Genomic DNA, 20,058 nt, shown 5'->3' on the forward strand with positions numbered 1-20,058 from the left:
GGAGAATCCTACTCTGGTCCTGTTTGTCTTCAGGACATAAAGCAAAGCCACAAAGTAAGAGCTATGAGAGCAACTTAAACACCTCATGATTAGGAAGACAAAATCCGAGCAGATTAAAGGTGGTGGTTAGAATTTTCAGATCTTAGAGACTAGGACTGGTTCAGAGAGTTTCTACATATTTTTATTTGTCAGGTTTTTACATTATAAATTGTAAGAGTCTTTCCTTACCCAGAACAGTTGCTTGGTTTGTAACACAGTCCACCATGTTAGAACTTGCAGTCCTCAGCAGCTCATGAACAGGCTACATCCAAAGCACTAATTGAATAAAATACCTCCTTTTGGGTTTTAAAGTGTGTGTGTATGTGTAATATATATTCGTGAACAAGTATATGAGGACCCCCAAACGTCTAACAAGCCCTGTGGGTTCTTACATTACTCACAGAATACTCAGTATTCCCTAGGTTCTGCTGTCACTGCACAGGTATTGTGCCATGCCTGTTCCAAAAGCTCTACTACACTATTTCACAGACCGGACCACATGTCAGCCACTATACTTTGCAGCCCCCACCCCCGACAATCTGCTGGAAGCCTAGGCAGACGCAACTCCCTATGTACCCACAGCCAGCCTCAGCCTTGTGATTCTCCTGCCTGTCTCCCTAGTGCTAGGACTACAGCTGGGTGCCATTGTGCCTGCTTTCTGTTTTCCGCTTTTTAAATTGGGAATTTTAGGGCGCATCGCGCTTGTCACTGTTATGGCTTGTTAATATAATGTCTCAGGCTGCTTTTGTGCTACAGAGGCAGATTGAGGTTGGCATGTCCTGTACATTGTATGGCCTACAAAGCTTAATTCTTTTATCTGGCCCTTGATATAAAAAAAGTTTATGGGTCCTTCTGTAAAGCAACAGAAGTAAGAGTTTGAGTTTTTAACAATTAATGGCCGACAGGAGAATACAGGGCTGATCTCTAGGCAGGAAAAACTTCCACAAGATTCTTGCACACCCAGCGCGGCATTCAGGGTACTTCTCAGCTTGGGAGTCCCCTTTCCATGGGTACAACCTGCTGTTACACAATTAAGGTTTTTTTGTTTTGTTTTGTTTTGTGTTTTGTTTTTCAAGACAGGGTTTCTCTGCAGCTTTGGAACCTGTCCTGGAATTAGCTCTTGTAGACCAGGTTGGACTCAAACTCAGAGAGATCCGCCTGCCTCTGCCTCCCAAGTGCTAGGATTAAAGGCGTGTGCCACCACCATCTGGCCCCAATTAAGTTTTTGTTCACATTAACAGAACACTGTGGTCCTGCCTTTCTTAATAGCCCTTTAGGAAAATGAAATTATAAAATCTTAAAATCTTTTGTATGACGTTTTTCTCAAATGCCTGGTAATCCTGAATCTTTCACACTTAAGACAAAATCATTATAACAATGCACTAAGTTCCCGTTTTGTTAATTTGTTTTTTTTTGGTTATTCGAGATAGGGTTTCTCTGTGAACTCACTTTGTTGACCAGGCTGGCCTCAAACCCACAGAGATCCATCCATCTCTGCCTCCCAAGTATTGGGATTAAAGGTATGAGTCACCAAGCCTGGCTGAGTCCTTATTTCATGGTCAGCGGGGGCTTTTATGGACTTTGCTTTAGGGAAATCTGTGACCATTCACCCCCTTCATTTTGGGGGAAATATAAATGCCAATAAAAATGACTGTCTAATTTCAATTCTAATTGAATAATTGAAATAATTCTAATTTCAATTCAACTTCAAACTAGCTACTGGATTTCAGAAAGCTTGCCAGGGAAATGAGGCTAGGAAACTCATTATTCAGCTCCCCATGTCAATAAAACACTTGAGAATTTACATAAAGTTACCAAGGGAATTGCATAATCCTCAGGAATTGTGATGGGGGCTCTGGCCCCTTTGACCCAGACCTTATCTAGGACCCATGCACACCTGGATGTGGTCACCTCCCTCAAAGGACCCCAGTTTAGCCATCTTTCTTCCCAGGACCTGAATGGAGGCACAGAACGAAGGCAATGCTGGTACATGTTTAGAGAAACAGCCAGGGTTATTTCCTATTTCCCCCTGGGCAATTCTGCTTGAACAGCAATATTACACACACACACACACAGGGAGGGAGGGAGGGAGGGAGGGAGGGAGGGAGGGAGGGAGAGAGAGAGAGAGAGAGAGAGAGAGAGAGCTCTCCACGTGCAATGGCTGATGCATGGAGAAACAGTTGTTGGCGGGAAAGCCACGTGCTTTAGAAAAAGATACGTACTGAAAACTTTAGCAAATTTGTGTGGCAGCTTTGTTCTCTACAAAGTTGTGCCATCAACAGTAAAAAGGGCTGGTATCTTTTCCAAGCATACCTTCAGACAAGGTCAATGGTTAAAACATGTAAGAGCAACCTCAGCCTTTGACACGAACACACCTCAGACTCTTTCTTCCTCCACCAGAAGGGTAAGAATCTCAGTCTAGCTCTGCCAAAAGGAGCCACAACACGATCAGATAGCACTCAAACCTGAAGCAAGTGCCACATCTGATGGTCATAGCTAGACTATTCACTCCCACAGAACATAAAGTCGTCCTTCAACATACATGAGAATAGGTCAGCCAAGTGCCAAAGAACTTTGGTCAAAGACAACAATTTCGGCTTAGGAATGACTGTCCTGATGTGATGTGACTGACAGCAGCTAGCAATCAGATGTGGCCACAGATTACCTCGGGAAAAGTACCACTTTCCTGTAGCCCAAGGCAGGAGCATCTGAGACTCAAAGCAAATTAGTGAAGAGGTTAAGGAACATGTGCACTGAACGGAAGCTGACTCACTGACATGCGCACTTGGCCTCCTCTCCCCTCATCTCCACATCGCTGTGAATTCTGATTAATCACACTACCTAGATGCAATGTTACTATTATTATTGTTTCTATATTATTATTAATACATAGACATTTATATAATGATTTCCTGGAAGGCATATTTTAAAAAATTTAAAACAGCTAATGTTAAAAAAAAAGGTCTTTAGAAACTCTCTTTGATATGAAGGAATCTCTACACGATCTCCAACTTTTTTTTTTTTTACAAACAAATGATCACCTTTTGTATGTAATTTCTCTTTATTATTTCATTTGAGCTTGCATCCATGATTAAAGCTATTCCTCCACTATGACTGAACCAAAGGAGGTTAAGAAATCATATTATACACAACAGCTATAATAATCTTTCTGACTCTCCAATCCAGAGTTTCTAGCTACATTTTAGCATCCTCATGATTCAAGGTAGTGTCCACGGTGTTGAAACGGATGGTTAGAACAGCCTATCTGCTTTGTGTTAGAACTCTACCGTAGAGATGAAAGGCTTCATCAAATCCTCCCTACATCCTCTGGGACCCTTCCGTATCTGGGACACAGAGTAGTAGTAATCCTAACCTGGTTTTGATAAGGGACGGTCAGAGCTTCTATTTCTGCACTTTAAAGATCCAGTTGGACATCAAAAGATGCAGGTCACGATGCAATAAAGGGCTCCAAGAACAGCCAGACTTGCAGAAATGACATAGGTGGACCGTCAAGCTTGCCCATGCTTAAACAAGGTCAGCTGCCAACAGGGTGCCTAGGTAATTTTTCATTCAATCTGGGACGGCTGAGCGCAAAGGAGTGCTCGCCCTTAGTAACCATTCAGGGGTAGAGGGTGCTAACAGAACACTCTAGAAAACAGGAACCGATGACAATGAGTGAAGAGATGCATTTTAAGCAACATAAGAAGAAGTAAGATTCTTGCTGATAAGTTTTTAAATCTCCCCCAGTCTCTAACAATGAATCTCACGCAATTTCAACAAATCCTCAAAACCGCTTTGCGTCGAACTGTTTCTCCGCCTTCCGAATGCACACCAAGAACTGAGTGAGATCTGTGTAGTGAAGAACTGACAGAGGATGAAAGGGTGCTGGCTACTGTGTGTCCAAGACAGAGAACACAGCTCACCACGGCTTTAAGAAGCACTTAAGTACGCTATGAGAAACCAGGAGACGAACACAACCAGCAAGACCTGAAGGCAGTTAACGTTTGAACAGGCCATTGTTAAACCGTGAAACGGTCTCATAACCAACACTAGAAACAAAGGAAGAGTAAAAAGTCTTTTTCCTCTTAAAGCCATCATTTCATACTGTGGTTTACCTGATCATTCACCTTTAATGCTACTTCCACAGCAAATTATAAATAATTACCTTGATTTTAAAAAAGAAAACCCCTGGCCGGGCAATGGGGGCACACACCCTTAATCCCAGCACTTGGGAGCCAGAGGCAGATGGATCTCTGTGAGTTCAAGGCCAGCTGGGACTACAGAGTGAGTTCCAGGACAGTCAGGGCTACACAGAGAAACCATGCCTCAAAGAGAGAGAGAGAGAGAGAGGAAAGAGAGAGGGAGAGAGAGAGAGAAAGAGAGAGAGAGAGGAAAGAGAGAGAGAGCGCCTTTAATTTAAAAAGAAACCTATTGCAACTGTCTTGCACCTTCCAGAGCTAGAGAAACTAAGCAAGAGGACACTTGAGTTCAAAGTCAACCTGGGTTAGAGGACGAGGTCCTGTTGGTCTCAACAGCAACAACACACATACACAAATCATCACATCCTAACACAAATAGAAACAATCTAACAAAAAAAGAATATATCTACTAACACACACACACACACACACACACACCCCGCTGTGGAATGGTTTGTCTTTGCTATTAACCTGAATGAGTCTGCAATTACCAGGAGAAACATCAGAGCTTGTCCCTGAGCCCTTTCTTCATACTAAAAGTTCTGTTAAGTACTACTTTGCTTCTCTGAGGAAATGTTATGCTTTTCTTCCTCAATGGTGAGGTGAAAAGGTCACGAAAGAGGCCCTGCTTGTTTAGGTTTACACATTAAGTCTACTAGAAGTAGGAACGGCGACAGCAGACGGAAAACTGGAGCTAAGCAGAAAAGCAGAGAAAGCAGGAATTTGCTAGAAACTAACGGAGCATCTCAAGGCGACTCCTGTGAACACAGCTCGGTTCTCCATATGCTGGCAGCACATGGACACTCATAGCTGAGGACCAGGGTCCGTCGCTGCATGGGAAATAATTAAAAGGGAACAAAAAGGGGGTGGGATTCTTGTGGTGCTAATTTTATGTCAGCTAAAGTCATCTGAGAAGAGAGAACCTCAATTAAGAAAATGCCTCTGGAAGCTCCAGCTGTAGACACGCACTCAGGGCATTGTCTTAATTAGCGATTGATGGGGAGCGGGAGAGCCCGGGCCATCGTGAGTGGTACCATCCTTGGGCTGGTAGTCCTGGGTTCTGTAAGAAAGCAGGCTGAGCAAGCCCATAAGCAGCATCCCTCCATGGCCTCTGCATCTGCTCCTGCCTCTCAGTTCCTGCCCTGCTTCTTTTCCTGTCCCAACTTCCTTCAGTGATGAACAGCGGTTTGGAAGTATAAGCCTCTTCAGGTTGGCTTTCGGTCATGGTGTTTCATCACAGCAATAGAGAGACCTTAACTCAGACAATGACCAAACCGGCCTGGAAGAATGCTTGTGATTTTTTGTTGTCATTTCACTTGTCCTTTTGAAATAAAATCTCATGTTTTACAGACTGATCACAAAGTTGCTACTTAGCTGAAGATGAACGACCTTCTGATCTTCCTGCCTCTAGCTCCCAGGTGCTGGCTACAGACCTGGTTTTACTTAACAGTTTTCAATAAACACAATTACCTGTGAACTCTTGAGTTCTGGTATCCGTAATTGCTTTGTAACATGAACTGACTCGCAATGGTGTCACCTGTCATTTTTGTTAGTCTACTTACTTCCAATAGGTGGCACTCTACTCCCTGTGAATGCCCTGAGTCGGCTGCTGATCTGCCCTGTACCAGTCTGACTAGTTCTTAGTGGCCCTGGGCAAAGTATGCATAAGTCACAGGTTTTATATCAAATATCTCTGGTCATTTAACACAAAAAGCCAAGAGCGGTCAGCTGTTGTTTCCGAGGTCACAGTAAGCCGTGAAGCAAAATGTAATTCCTAGCTAGGCATTTCTACTTTGAAGTTTGGGGCAGTCTCTCTTTTTTTTCCATAAGATTTTCCCTTTTACAGTTACAAAGATATGATAGTCTAAGTCTCCCCATTAGCTAACACTCTTATTAAATAGACTATATTTTACTATTTGGAACACTTCTGTGCTTATTATCACCTTTTAAAATAATGGTTCATTGGTTCCTGGAACTGTTAAGACAGTTTTAATCACACTCACATCACACCCCTACCGTACTCCAAACGATACTCGGAAAAGCCCCACACTGCACTCTAAAATACCTAAAAAGTATTGCAAGGAAGTATCACAGACTCAAAATCACACAGTGGCTTTGTACCGTCAACATTTCAAATCATCATTAGTGCTCTATCTGTAAGGCTCAAAAAAATGACCACACACAGTTAGCTCTTGGGTGGTAAGACCATTAGAAGTAAGCTGCTACATTAAAATTTGAGAGCAAATAAATTTCAGCTTACAAAACTTGAACCCTAAACAAAATCTTTAAAGAATTAGAGACACTTCCTTTTAGGGCATTCCTACCGTGATTGCTACTTGGAAAGAATGGCTCAGCAGTTAATTCTCTTCTTCCAGAGGACCCAAGATTGGTTCCCCAGCTCCAGAGGATCTGACACTTTCTTCTGGCCTCCACATGTACAGGCGGGAACATACACAGGCACACATACTCCACACATGCACGTGCGCATGCACACACACACACATACACATACACATTAAAGGCAAAAAGCATCTTTGCTATTTTTAAGATAAATATATAGAAAGCATAGCAAGAAACACTATGTTCTGTAGGTACCAAGGTCTTTTTCCCTTCTTCCTGGCTATTCGCAGGGCCATGTGACCTCCGGCTCCCTGGAGATTCTGCACTAGCACTGGCTTGAGGGGATAGCTTAGGAAGAACCTGGCTCTTTGTTATGGTGATTCCACCTGTAATCAAGGTTCTAGCAACGGGCTCCACACACCTGGCCCCTCCCAGCTGATTCTGCCTGAGGCTCCGGGGCCAGTAATCTCCTTCTCCTGCTCCTGATGGGAGGAGGCCTTGCCCTTTTGATCCCCCTTGCCCACTGGTATAAATACCCAACTTGAGTTTAATAAAGTTGCCATTTACTCTTGGTAAGTGAGCAAGGTCTCTTTTGTGTGTGTCTGTTTTAAACCCTCAGGACAATCGTCCATTCTCATGGGCCCGAGTTCAGGAAAGCACGCGCCTGGATCAGGTGTGGGTATCCACAGGAAGGCGGGGTGCTACAATGTTCTACTGCATGAAGAATCAAGAGTGTGGAAATGAGATGAAGCGGGTGATTCTGGGCTATCGGGATGTTTTTGTATAAAGTGTTATTTGAGCCTACATAAACTGAGTGGAGAAACGGACAGATGGAAGTCCTGGGGAGGGTTGGGGTGGTGTTTATAAGTTCAATGGGTACTGAGGGTTTTTTTTTTAAAGGACCTGTCAAAGAACAGAGAGTCATGTGGTAAGGCTTAAGATAAATAAAAGAAGGCAGGGAAGGACAAGCCTACTTAATTTCAGAGGAGAAATTAACATATCCCGATCTCCACGGTTCCTTGATTTCGTATTGAACTGCCACTGTTGCACAAACGGAGAGGAATCAGTGTGGAGCCATAAAGGGGTAGAGTCTAGCTATACAAAAGAGTTTGGGGGTATGGCTGGGTGATACAGAACTTCCCCGATGCTCGCTTTGAACCTCAGCATCATCTCCCCACGACTAAAAAACAGGGCAACTATGTGCCAACCAGCGATAGCATTTCATGTAATCCTAGCAATATATGATGTGTTATTTAATCCTAACAATTCAGGCACAAAACGTTTTCATAGATAAGCAATTGTCGCAAATCAACAACAGCTGGGCTCAGACACACACAGAAGTTGACTGATGGAAAATTACTCAGGTTTGAGGAATGGAGAAGGTGAAAGGTGTGAACAGATCTATGGTCCTAGTAAGAACACACGTAGCAAAAATGATTCGGAACCTTCAAGTCACATATGAAAAAAACTCAGATCCAAAAATGAAGAAGACGGACCATCATAAAATCAGTCCTAAATGAGACTAGGAAGGAAAGGAGGAACAAATTCAAGTCAAATACAAGTCGATTCCTGGGGCATCCCAGAAGAAAGGCTTGCAAGTGATGAAATCAGCCTTATCTGTACACCTTATTGAAAAGCAGGAAAACCTAACTGCTGCAAATACGCTTTATTGCCTCTGCTATGGCAATTCCCATGGCTGTTTAAGTCAAGCTATGACGTCAGAGCACTGATGTGATGGTCACCGTCTGCAATGTCCTCCCCAGAAGAGTGCAGTCAGAGACAGGAGTCCACCAAGGAGAGTCACAAGTATAGCAACCTCATAAATAGGGTTCCATGATGAAACAAGAAACCCCAAAACTACTGCCACGACAAAAACAAATGGAAAAAAAAAACTTACTAAGATTTAAGGAGACTGTAAGACATAGTCAAGAATTATTTCCTAAGGCTGAATTTATTTTATGTTCATCAATTTTTATAATATTAGAGTGTTACATAAAACTTTAATTGATCTAAAATTGTGGTTATGCTGAATGAGGGTTTTACAGAAAGCCACAGTATTAGAACGCAATGACCAACACAATGCTTACTTCTTGTGCCACACATGCACAGATTCATGCTATGCTAAGGCCAAACAGCTTCAATTTCTAACACATGCTACTGGATATCAACACAAGGGTGGAGGTAAGAAGTGAGTGTGGTCAGGTATACAGTTCATGTAACTTTCCACTTCAGGGAGAAACGGAAAACTACCAGGGGCTTTGATCCATTCTCCCAACGTTTGTGTTAAGTATTCAAAACCATCAGCCTCCTAAATCGTATCTTGGTTCCTTGCTAGTTCAAGTTTGATTTTCTATTTCTACTAGATGCACCAAGGTTTATAGGATTAAATCAGTAAATCGGGAACGGGGGGAAATCCATAATGTTGCATACAAATCTATTTGTTGGGGTAAATAAGAAAATGTGGCATTCTAAGCAAAATAACTCTTCCACCACAGCAGCCTGAAGGGGAAACAAGAAGGGGAAGGACTGTATGCTGCAGGTTCCGGCTTTCAAGCCTCGACTTGCAAATGGAATATTTAGGAGAGGCTTACTTTTAACACCTATTAATAGAGAACGAGATGCATCAAAATCCCAAATCTTAATCAGTGAATTGAGCTGGTAGAATACATAGTCTTGATATTAAAACGTTGTGAGAGATTCACTATTTTAGCACTTACTTTAAGAAAAAGAAAAGGTAACAACTAAAAATGACAGCAGATGTATTTTGTCAGAGGAAAAAAACAATGAAGACATATGCCACAGAGGTTTCAATGGTGGCAGAGGAAAGTGGGGTCGTGGTATTTTAGCGACTGCAGCATACCTGCCAGGAACAGTAGTAGATTTGAGAATGTCTCCAGGCAGGACCACCGAGAGGTCAATGTCTTTATCTACCATATTTTCATTTCGCTCCGCGGTGACAGCAGTCGATTCTCCAGGCTCCTCAGAAGAAGAAACACCCATGCCCTTCGTCTCAGCGGGAGGAAGGGGGGCCTTCGCTTTTGGTTTCCTCCTAGAATAAAAAGAAAATCCGGAAAATAAAATATCTTCAAAGAAGCTTTCTAGTACTATCTACTTTTATAAAACTCCCAAGTCTAAATTTAGATTATTTTCACATCCAGGACAATCAGAATTTGTTAGGAGACATGAACTATAAATAGCCAATAAGCACATGAAAATGTTCATCCGTAGCCATCAGGTAAACAATCTAAAGGACAATGAGAGTCCATCTCTCCTACTCAGAATGGTGGATATAATTTTAGAAAAATAAGAATAAATGATGCTAAGATGCACAGGAAAACAGTAAGTATGACTGTAAACTGGTCAAACGACTTCAGAATTCTGTACAAAGCTTCTGGGGGGGAAAAAAAAAACCAGAGCAGATGGACTGTGTGACCCAGTGTTCCCCTCCCAGGTGTTCACTCAAAGGACAGTAAGTCAACATATGGGGATCCTTCCTCTGGGACTGCTACTGCACCACTATTCACAAGAGCCACACTGTGAAATCACGCCAGGTGCCCATCAAGAGGAATGCATACAGAAATCAGGTATATGAACACATAACAGCATTTCATTCGGCTGCAGACTGGAATTATGTCACTTGTAATAAAACTGATATGCAACCGAAGATTTTAATATTAAATGAATTCTGACTTGGAGAGACAAATAATGCCTGTTTCCACTCATCTGTGGACCCTAGCTTTTATACAGACACACAGCATCATTTCTGTGCACACGACCTAAAAGTAGAAACAACTGTCTATGGGAATGGCGGTGGCGACTAGGAGAGGGGAGAGAGGAGAGGACAGGAGGTGAGGGCCAAGTGCGAATGGCGTTCCATGCATGTACGAAAACATCCTGATGAAAACCAGAGCTATCTATGTATCATGAATATACACTTTTAGAAGACAACAAAATCTATATTGGCCTTCATGTGGTTTAGCAAATGTTCATTCCTAACACATTAAGAACATCATTTCTCGTCTTTGATGCGGCTACATTAACAATGTTTCAGGAAGGACTACTCACTGTACTATAGACCTTACAAAGGCTCCCGAGTCTGCCGTCCGTTCCGCTCTAGTATGCCCTACTTCTCAATCCAGATAAACCTTATCTGTCCATTATAGTCTATCTTAGCTTACCCTCTGCTTCCAAACACGTACACAGAACTTCTTTCTTTGAATGGATGCAGCACATGCAACTGAATCTCTAAATTTAGCAATCTCCTTCCTTTTTTTCCTGATTACCAGATCATCCCTTTGAATTTATAATTCCATGAAAGAAGAAAGTAAGTTGGAAGAGGCTGTATCTGCTACCGCCCCCTCCTAGCAGTGAACGATGAACTGTCTCACTGCAAGACACACATCGGGGCATGGCTATTACCCGGTGGGCATTTTCAGACAAGTTTAACTGAGGCCGGAAACAACCACCCTGAATGTAGGCACCACCGACCGGAAAGCTAAGGTCCAGACCTCATAGAAAGGAGAAAGGGAGGAAACACAGGCGCTCACCACTGCCCTAGAATCCCAACCTCACAACTTCCTCGCCATGGTGGACTATATAGACAAATCGGGAGCCAAAATACACTCTTCATTGATTTTGTCAGACACTTCGTTGCAATGATAAAAACCACAAAGTAACTTGCCTAACCCTATGGCTCACCGACCTGTAAAATGGCTTTGTAAAATATAGAAGGATTAAGAGCTGTAGACTAGGAAGGCCCAAGAATGCCGTGAGCAGAACTGAAGGGGCCATTCAGAGTTTCTGCAGACCAGAATACCTGCAGAAATACAGGCAGCAGAACTCAGGCTGTGGAGAAGTTTCTGAGAGGAACAGGACTCTATCAGGAACCAGGTGAAAGGCCATTCATGCTGTGTTCTGTGAAATCTGGCTGCATTCTAGAAGACCTGAGTGAGGCTGCAGGCAGGGGACTGTGATGTGCTACAGAGCAATTTTCAAGGCAGCAAAACATTGAGACCATGGCCTAGTATTTGCTTGCTACATTTACTGAGGTTTATGTGAGACTCAGTCAAAATTACAAAGTATGCAGCTTAGCAAGGAAAGGAACTTGAGTATGGTGAAAGATGTAGACGAGACTGAAAGGGATTTTTAAAAGCAGTGAGAGATTAATTCATGTCATTAAAGAGAAATTGTGGGTTCTTTACTGTGTACCAGGAAAGATATCCCAAGGGCAAGACTCCTACGGACAGCACCAACTTCTAGCAATGCAAATTCATTTGAAAAGGGAGATCCAGAATTGAAAATGCCACTGACAGCCTCCCCTATTGCAGGGACTCCCTGCTCATAAACAATTACATAGGAAAAGTTATCTTCCTAGTTTTGCCTGCCACAGAACACAAAGGCCAAGGCGGTTATGGAAGAGGAGTCCAGACTGTATCTTGAGCTGGCAGCAGAACTTGGGAACACCATCTACAAGAGGCTGGATTTACAGGCATGTAAAATGAAAGAATTATGGAATCACGGTGGCTTATACCATGGTTTTAGGAAGCTGTTGAGGCCAGGCAAAGTTAGGTTCCCTACTTTTGAAACACTGTTGCATGGCACCGTGAAGATAAAGCCTAAACTGCAGCAAAGAACCCAGTATGTTGGGAATGCCAGTACCACTGGATGCCCACTAAGGAAAGCTGCAGGCATGGCATGGAGGGGATCTGGTCTAAGTGAGAAGCTATGGATGCTGTAGACAGCAGAAGTGAAGGACTGAAGTCTGGTAAAGTCTGTTGGAGCTCAGAGGATGCCACCATAGGGACAGGAAGCTGGGGATTTGATGTTTTACCTGCTTAATTTCCTAGTGTATTTGCACAGCCTTCCCTTTCTTTACCTCTATTCCTTCTCTTTGGAATGTGTATATTTACACTATTCCAATGTATATTGGAAAAAATGATAATATAGTTTTTAAACAATTTTATTATAAAAGGTCTCACAGTTAAGAAACTACCTTGTGTCTCATAAGACACTTAGGACTTTTGGACAGTGCTAGAATTATTAATATTTTGGGGGTTCTTACAAATGAACTAAATGCCTTTTGTGTTATGAGATGGCCATGAGCCTTGGAAGACCATGAGTGTGGGTTATGGATTAAACAAGGTTTGATTGTCAAGCTGACATAGGATAGACTTGTAGTTGGTTAATATTCACAGTTAGCATGGATAGACTTAAAATCACCTATGAGGAATAACTTCTTGGTGTTTTGGTTAAAAATAAGATCAAGTGTAGAATTGCCTGACAGACAGACCTATGGGCCTGTGAAAGTGTTTCCAGAAAGATTTACCTGAGGGAGGAGGACCCATCCTTCTATGGATGGTGCCATCCCAAGGGCTGGAAGCAGAAACCAAATGAAAAAAAAAAAACCAGCATAGAGAGCTGGAGCCTGCAAGATTACATTCCTCTCCTGACTGACCAAGGACGCCACGGCCTCCCCTCCCCTGCCATGATGAACTATACTTCCTTAAGTCGCTTTCATAGGCATTTTGCCACAACAAGAAGAGTAACACAGTTATTTCATAAATTACAAATTGAATGTAATGAATTTTCACAAATAACTGTACTAATGAATGCTTTCAATGTCAAGAGGACAATGAGGCTACTTGGGCATCCTAAAAACAACTCCTACAGAACCAAATGACAGGCGTGATAAGCTTTTAAAAAATAAAATGTGAAAAAAAAAACCTGTAACTAATCACTTTTTAAATATTTAAATAAAATTAACTTTAAAGTTTGAAAATATTATCTTAAAAAATAATAAATGATTGCAAGGCCAGAGAATTAGTTCCAAGATTACAAGCACTGGCTGCTCTTCCCAAGGACCTGGGATTCACTTCCAGCATGCACATGGCAGCTAGCAACCACCTATAACTCTAGTTCCGGAGCTGTGACACCCTTCCCGGGTCTCTGCGGGCAGCAGGCCGGCAGTGCACAATCGTATGTGCAGTAAAATGTTTTACACATAAAAATAGCGCTTCAAAAACTATTTGCTTTGGGAGGAAGAAAACTATTTATTTCCTTTCAGGAAAAATATAAATTTTAAGTCCACGTTTCCTGAGAAAATATAAGAACCACACAAGATACAATATACCATCCTCCAACTCAGTGTTTCCAAAATCTCCAACTTATAAATGCAAGCATCTTTACACACTACCATAGACAGACAAAAGTACTTCTTTGTATACAAGTTATTCCAAGAAATAGTCTTTAATTTTTTGTTATATCATCAGATTTATATTTAGGAAAGGCTTCTTTTATAATTTGCAACAAAATAAAAATTCAAAATGGTTACTATAGATTTTTTTAATCTACAAAGAAAACGCTACCCTATTCTAAATTTTAATCTGTAGAAACTGACTACTCATGTATCACAAGTATTATTTCTATAATAGACAATTTTGGTACCTAATTCAAGAAAGAACAAGAGACCTAAGAACAAATGATTCAAATGAGAGTTTCCAAGGGCATGGCCCACAGGGTTGATGGACGTACAAAAGTGCCTTAAGTCTGCAAAGGATCGAAGCTACCTGTGCACAGTTCCGCCGAGAGTCACCACAAGAGAATCTCATTTTCCTGGGATGCAAAAAGTTCTGAAGTATGGGAATGCACTGGATCTCGGTGATGAAATATAAATATATGAGAAATGATTAGAAATTATTTGTGTTTCTGGCAGAGAAAGCAAATGGAGCCATAAAAGAAAACAGTACTTCTTAGAATTGAACACTACGGTAAAATTCTACAGAGAATGGGGACAAAAAGGCAGTGAATCAGTTGAAAAGATAAGAGGAGTCAATACAGTAGCTTAGTATCAAGAAATATGCTTAGTTCAATAGCCTACTTACACATAAGCAAAAACTAATCAGAAAGGACAGTGATCAAAAATTCCTCCTATAACAGCAGAAAAATGAGTCAGAAAGACTCCAAGCTTCCCCACTTCTGCCAATGACATTTCTTTCAGGTCTCTGGAACTCAGAATCCCCTTTCTTAACACTATATATCTAATCCCCAAAGCCTCTGCCAGTCCTATCTTATACACAGATTGAAGCTCACCCAACCAGCCCTATATGGTGCTTTCCTGGTGTCCATTTGTACCACTCTTTTCAGGGTTCACAGCTTTTTCTATCTACAACCCTTCAAAGTCCAGAGAAGTAAAACCTCCTGAATCATCTCTCCCATTTACTGGAGCCACTAATAAATTCCCACGGTTCTGATATTGTGTGTGAGAGCACTGTCTTGCATCCTAAGGAACCTGGAGTCTGTGATGAAAGTCCGTCTCTAATCACTAACATAAGCCAACCAAGAGGACAAGCCACAGGCTGGTGGTAGCTGCTGTCTACGTAGAACTGCGATTAAGAATATCTTCAAGTCCCCCTTTTATTGTTGCAATTAACCAAAGCATTTGTCTCCTCTTTGGAAGGAAACATGGAGGAACCTGGGAGACTAAGTCCTTGAGACTCACAGGGTCGAACAACCCGTAAAGGAAGGTGTAAAGATACACAGTGAAAAGGTCACCAAGCAGATGGGTGACTCCAAGAACAGGAGTCAGGACTGCAGCTGCAAATGGCTGAATGAGAGTAGGGAGGAGGCTGGAAGTGAGCTTTGGAGAGTAGAGAGAGTGACTCAGTCCCTGAAGGCAAAGCAGAACTTCCTATGGTGTCCTGCCAGTTAGCGCTGGCTCCAAAGGGGACCCATTCACAGAATGAGGGTGTGTCTCTCCGGTTCACTTACTCCATCCTCCACAGTCTGATCTATGAAAAGAACACCCACCGGGAGGAGGCCTGCATTTGGCCTGAATCTTAAATAGCTTCAATACTTTAACTTACATGACCTTTCATCTATCAGCAGAAAATTTCAAGAGCTTTTTGGCTTAACCTGCTGACTTCTCCCAGTGTTCATGTTTTGATGACATGACATGAATCGGCAAAAGAACTCAATGTCACCCAAGCCAAGTTTAAAAAGGCTAAATAGAGATTATAGGCTACCTAAATGCAGAAAATTCTAGTCATGGGGAAGGAAGGGAGAAAGATGGGGAGGGAAAGGAGAGAGAGAGAAGACAGTCAGACACAGGTATTTAATAACTACAAATATGAGTCTTTGTTACGATTTATTTTGTGAGGTGTTCATAGGCAGGCATGTTTGCACGTGTGGGTGTGCACATGTAGATGGAGATGCGCACACAGGTCTCTGTACAGAGACCCGAGGTTGAAGGCAGGAATCTTCCTCCATTGCTCTACCGCATCATTACTGAGGCAGGGCCTCTCATTTGTGCAGTCTTTATAATCAATCAGCTTCTTCTTGGGATCCCGGCCTCTGCCTTCTGGGGCTGGGATTACAGGCAGGCCACTGTACCCGCCCCGCATTTCATATATGATCCTGGGGATCTGGACCCCAACCTTTAAGAGTCACCAGCAGGTGCTTTCATTGCTGATTATCTCTCCAGACCCTAGTTTCTGGTGGTGTACTGAAACTGCAGTTTCGTATCTGAAGAGATGGTAGGACCACTAAGAGTGTCTGTTGCTCTTGCACAGAACCTGAGCTGGGTACTCATTCATATCTGGCATCTTATAACCTATTAACTCCAACTTCAGGGCATCACACAGCCTCTTATTCCTTGTTTCCTGGGCACTTGAACTCATGTGGACACACACATATAATAATAAAAAGAAGAAATATAAATCTCAAGATGATAATTATTATCAATACAGTCCCACAACCCATTGGCTGACTGATTTTGACGCTCAGGATCAAATTCACGGCACTCAGCAATTAGAAAAGAGTTTCATCACAGGGTTGATTCGCAGCTGGGCACCAAACCTTCTAAAGAAGAATACCGAGGGGTTTTCACGGTAGCTCATCTTTACCAGTGGCATAGTGCGGTTCCCTCTGCTCAACCATCAGAGCAGCTCTCCTTGGCAAATCTCAGGGATAAAAGAATGTACAAAAGGGAAGAAACAAAAATGTATTTGAGACAAATAAAAGTTCCCCAGACTAGATGGAAAATTAATCCTTAAAATTAGCACAACAGTAAGTCACTGTGGAATCATTTCTTTTGAATTTGAAAGAATTACATTTATTTATTTAGAAAGAGGTGGGGAGACACAAACACGCCACAGAGGTCAGCTTTGAGGAGTCAGTTCTCTCCTTTCAATAAGTAAATCCGGCGGCTTGAACTCATACCAGTGTGGCAGCAAGTGCTTGTACCAGCTGAGTTATTCCAGCGGCCCAAATTATTGTACTGCGTAATGATTTTCATAAGGGAAACTCTAATCCCAAATACCTAGCATATCACTTTCCTGTGTCAAAACACCTAAGAGAATCAACTGAAGGAAAGACGGGCTTATTCGGGCCCTAAGTCTGAGGGTCCATCAGGGTGCAGGCACGGTAGAAAAACTGGCACTAGCTGTGGCAGCCAAGGGCTGGTCACATTGTGCTTCCCACAGTCGTGGAGTCAAGGAGAGAGATGAACACGGGTATTCACGTCTGGTAACTTTGTCTGGGTCCCCAGACTCTGGGACAGTACTGTCCACAATCAGGGTGGGCCCTCCTTTCACAGCTGACCCGTTCTGGACACACCATCACAGACACATCCAGAAGTACTTTTTTCTCAGGCGATTCTAAATGAAGTCTAACTCATCATCACACCCAGTGATACATTTTTAAAATACCACAACGTCAGTTGACTCATATTTCTGCTGGCATCCTGTAACTAATGCTGCTCTTTCCCCCTTATCTATAACACTTCAAATCCCGTGCTCAGTAGGATCCTAACTCCAGGACAGTTGAAACTGAGACCCATAAAAGATGAAGAAACAGACACTCAGCAAAATAACAGCATTAAAATCAAATGTCTCTTCTTCATTTCAGAGAAAAAGTGAGAAAGCCATCTGAGATTCAGCAGCTCCTTGGGAAGTTTCTCAGCTCAACGAGGTAGCACCTCTGCTTTATTATGCTGCCTAATTTCTTGCAGATTTAGCTTTGCCATTAAAGACACAGGCATGGAAATACAACTCAAGACGACAGATTTTGAATCACCGCAGTCCAAAACCAAAACCCAAATGCAGCAATGTTTCTACCTTCCCAGCACAAGCTGCTATCAAGCATGCGTCTCCCAGTGCAGGTAGTGAATCCCTCATTCCAAAGAACTGGCTGTGTTTCTAGGGCCCAAAACCTATGCCTCTTCATAATACACTGAAGATCGATCTCTCAAAAGTTAACATTTCTCCATCCAGGTGTAATGAGAGGAGATCAGATTTAGTTAAAATTTGTTCCATGGTGGATATAACATCATGAACAGAAGAGAGCAAGACGATTTTCCCACTGGAAGGACTGTCAATGTGGCTTTGACAGGCAAGAAGGAAAGGCAATAGAAGGCAACCTACCACAATGGCTCAGCTGACATTTGTCTTGTCAAGGGCACTAATTGCATTCCCAAGTCTCAGCCGAACAATCCAAGCCCCATTTCATGGCTGTTCAAGCTCTCTACCAGGGACCCTCTGGGGGCTTTTTGGTGAAAGCACAATCCACTGCCTTCCTCCTCCTCCTTTCTCTGTCACACCTGTCTCCACTACCATACTCTCGGCTGCTGTACTCTCCATGACAGAGACCCTACTGTCCGTTTTCTGTACTTAGCTAGTCTCTGTTCAAATCTGTATTCCCAAATGACTTCAACAATCCCCATGGTTTTCAACACTATCTACGTGCGCATGGCTCTCAAATTCACATCTGCAATCCATACCTGTCTATTGAGCTCTTCCTTATTGTCCCCAAATCTCAAGATGATCCCACTTGGATGTACCATGTGTGTCTCCAATTCTATATAACCTCCAAATTAATTTTCATCCCCATGTCCGTTTTTATACAAACCTCTCCCTAACTCTGTGAATGAATCCCATTAACCCTTCAGGTAATGCAAGCAAAACTCCTCAGTCCACTCCTCTTAGCCTCTTCTGCTGACTTGCAGTCTGTCACCAAATCCCACAGGCCTTTTGTCTAAATCCCATCTTGCACCTATGTTCCCTGCTCCAGATCCTCTGTTGCCATCTGTATAATCTAGTCATCCTCTCAAGTGCTGGGACACCTCCTGCTGTCTCTCCTTTCCCTCGGAATCCATTCTTCCCACGATAGTCGGAATCATTTCCTAATATGTCAATCAGTCTGTTTCACACCTCTGGGCCTCCACTGGCTTGTCTTTGCACTAACAGTGCACCCTAAAGCGCTCTCATTGGCCTTAAAGTCCGCTTGGAATTGATTCATTTGGTTTCAGAACACCAGCAACAGCACCTAAAATCTTCCAAAGGCCAAATTCCTTCTCCAAGCTATTATCAGCAGAGTCAGGGGTAGGGCAACGCACACCTCCTAACCTTCCAAGCGCACGCTGAGCATCTGGGCTAGTGTTGTCTTTCCCTTTCTGAACCAGACCCAGCCCCTTCACATTTGAGGCCCTTCCACAGCTTTCCTCACCCCAACACTCCCAAACACTGTCCTGTAAATCATTTATTCCTTCTCATTCTGACTTTAGATAAGACATTTTCTTCTGAAGGGATGCGGAGGCATGTGGGATGTGTGTGGAGGATGCTCAAAATACCTTGTATGCATGAAAAAAAAAGTTTAAGTCACAGTGAAGCCCTTATAATCAATATAAGAGAGAGAGAGAGAGAGAGAGAGAGAGAGAGAGAGAGAGAGAGAGAGAGAGCGCCCTCCTTTTTTGTGTTGGGAAGCTGTGAACCCCCAGATCCTGAATTTCTTGTAAACAACTTCTTTTCCTCTGCTCTGAGACAGCCTGAGGAGTTCCTGATGGCAAGGGAGTGGTTTCTGGTGGGTTTGGCTGAGGGCGTGGCTATCAGTTAAGGATCCGTATATAAGCGGCTCTGGTACACAATAAAGGGGGCATTTTGGAGCCATTCCTGTTTCAAGGATGACCCATGTCTCTGCCTGAGAGTCTTTGTGTGTTTCAATCTCCAGCCCTTGCCTGGTTCACCAACTGTATGGTAGTGCATAGAGCACAGTCGGGCGTGTTACGCTACGTTTTTGAAGTGTTCAGACCTCTCAAAGGAGATGCCAACCCCAGTCCTCTGCAGGAAGCCACTTCACGACATAACTCTGTCGTCATCATGCCTATTACCACTGGAAATCATCTTGCTCGTGCATTCACGTGTTCATTATTCAGGGTTTGAATGACAGTTCCCTGAAGGTTGGGACTCAGACCCTCTCATTCTCTCTTGTCCCAGTACAGACTGGGTATGCTCTACACCAAAGCAAGCACCTACCCAATTAGCATCTAAGTCCCAACAACAAATTCCAATAAAGGACATAAATACGGAACAAAATAATGCGATCCAATATTCTCCAGAGGAAACCCTTGAATGTGTTAGGAATTACCCTAGCTAGATGTGTGTGGTCCAAGAGGCGGAGGCAGAAGTAGAAAGAAGAAAGGCAGAGGACG

General features: G+C 42.8%; 1 protein-coding gene across 5 annotated transcripts in view; it reads right to left on the minus strand.

Moving 5' to 3' along the window:
- The window catches only part of Cobll1 (cordon-bleu WH2 repeat protein like 1), a 144,719-nt gene that overhangs the window by 45,051 nt on the left and 79,610 nt on the right, over window positions 1-20,058 (minus strand). For all 5 annotated transcript variants that reach the window (XM_085681034.2, XM_085681032.2, XM_085681033.2 and 2 more), the window contains one exon: window positions 9,439-9,627. In XM_085681034.2, the coding sequence (XP_085537160.2) occupies window positions 9,439-9,627 (189 nt within the window). The remainder of the gene's footprint in view (window positions 1-9,438; window positions 9,628-20,058) is intronic.

Source organism: Myodes glareolus, chromosome 21 (assembly GCF_982192425.1).
Source record: "Myodes glareolus chromosome 21, mMyoGla1.1, whole genome shotgun sequence".
Taxonomy (NCBI): domain Eukaryota; kingdom Metazoa; phylum Chordata; class Mammalia; order Rodentia; family Cricetidae; genus Myodes; species Myodes glareolus.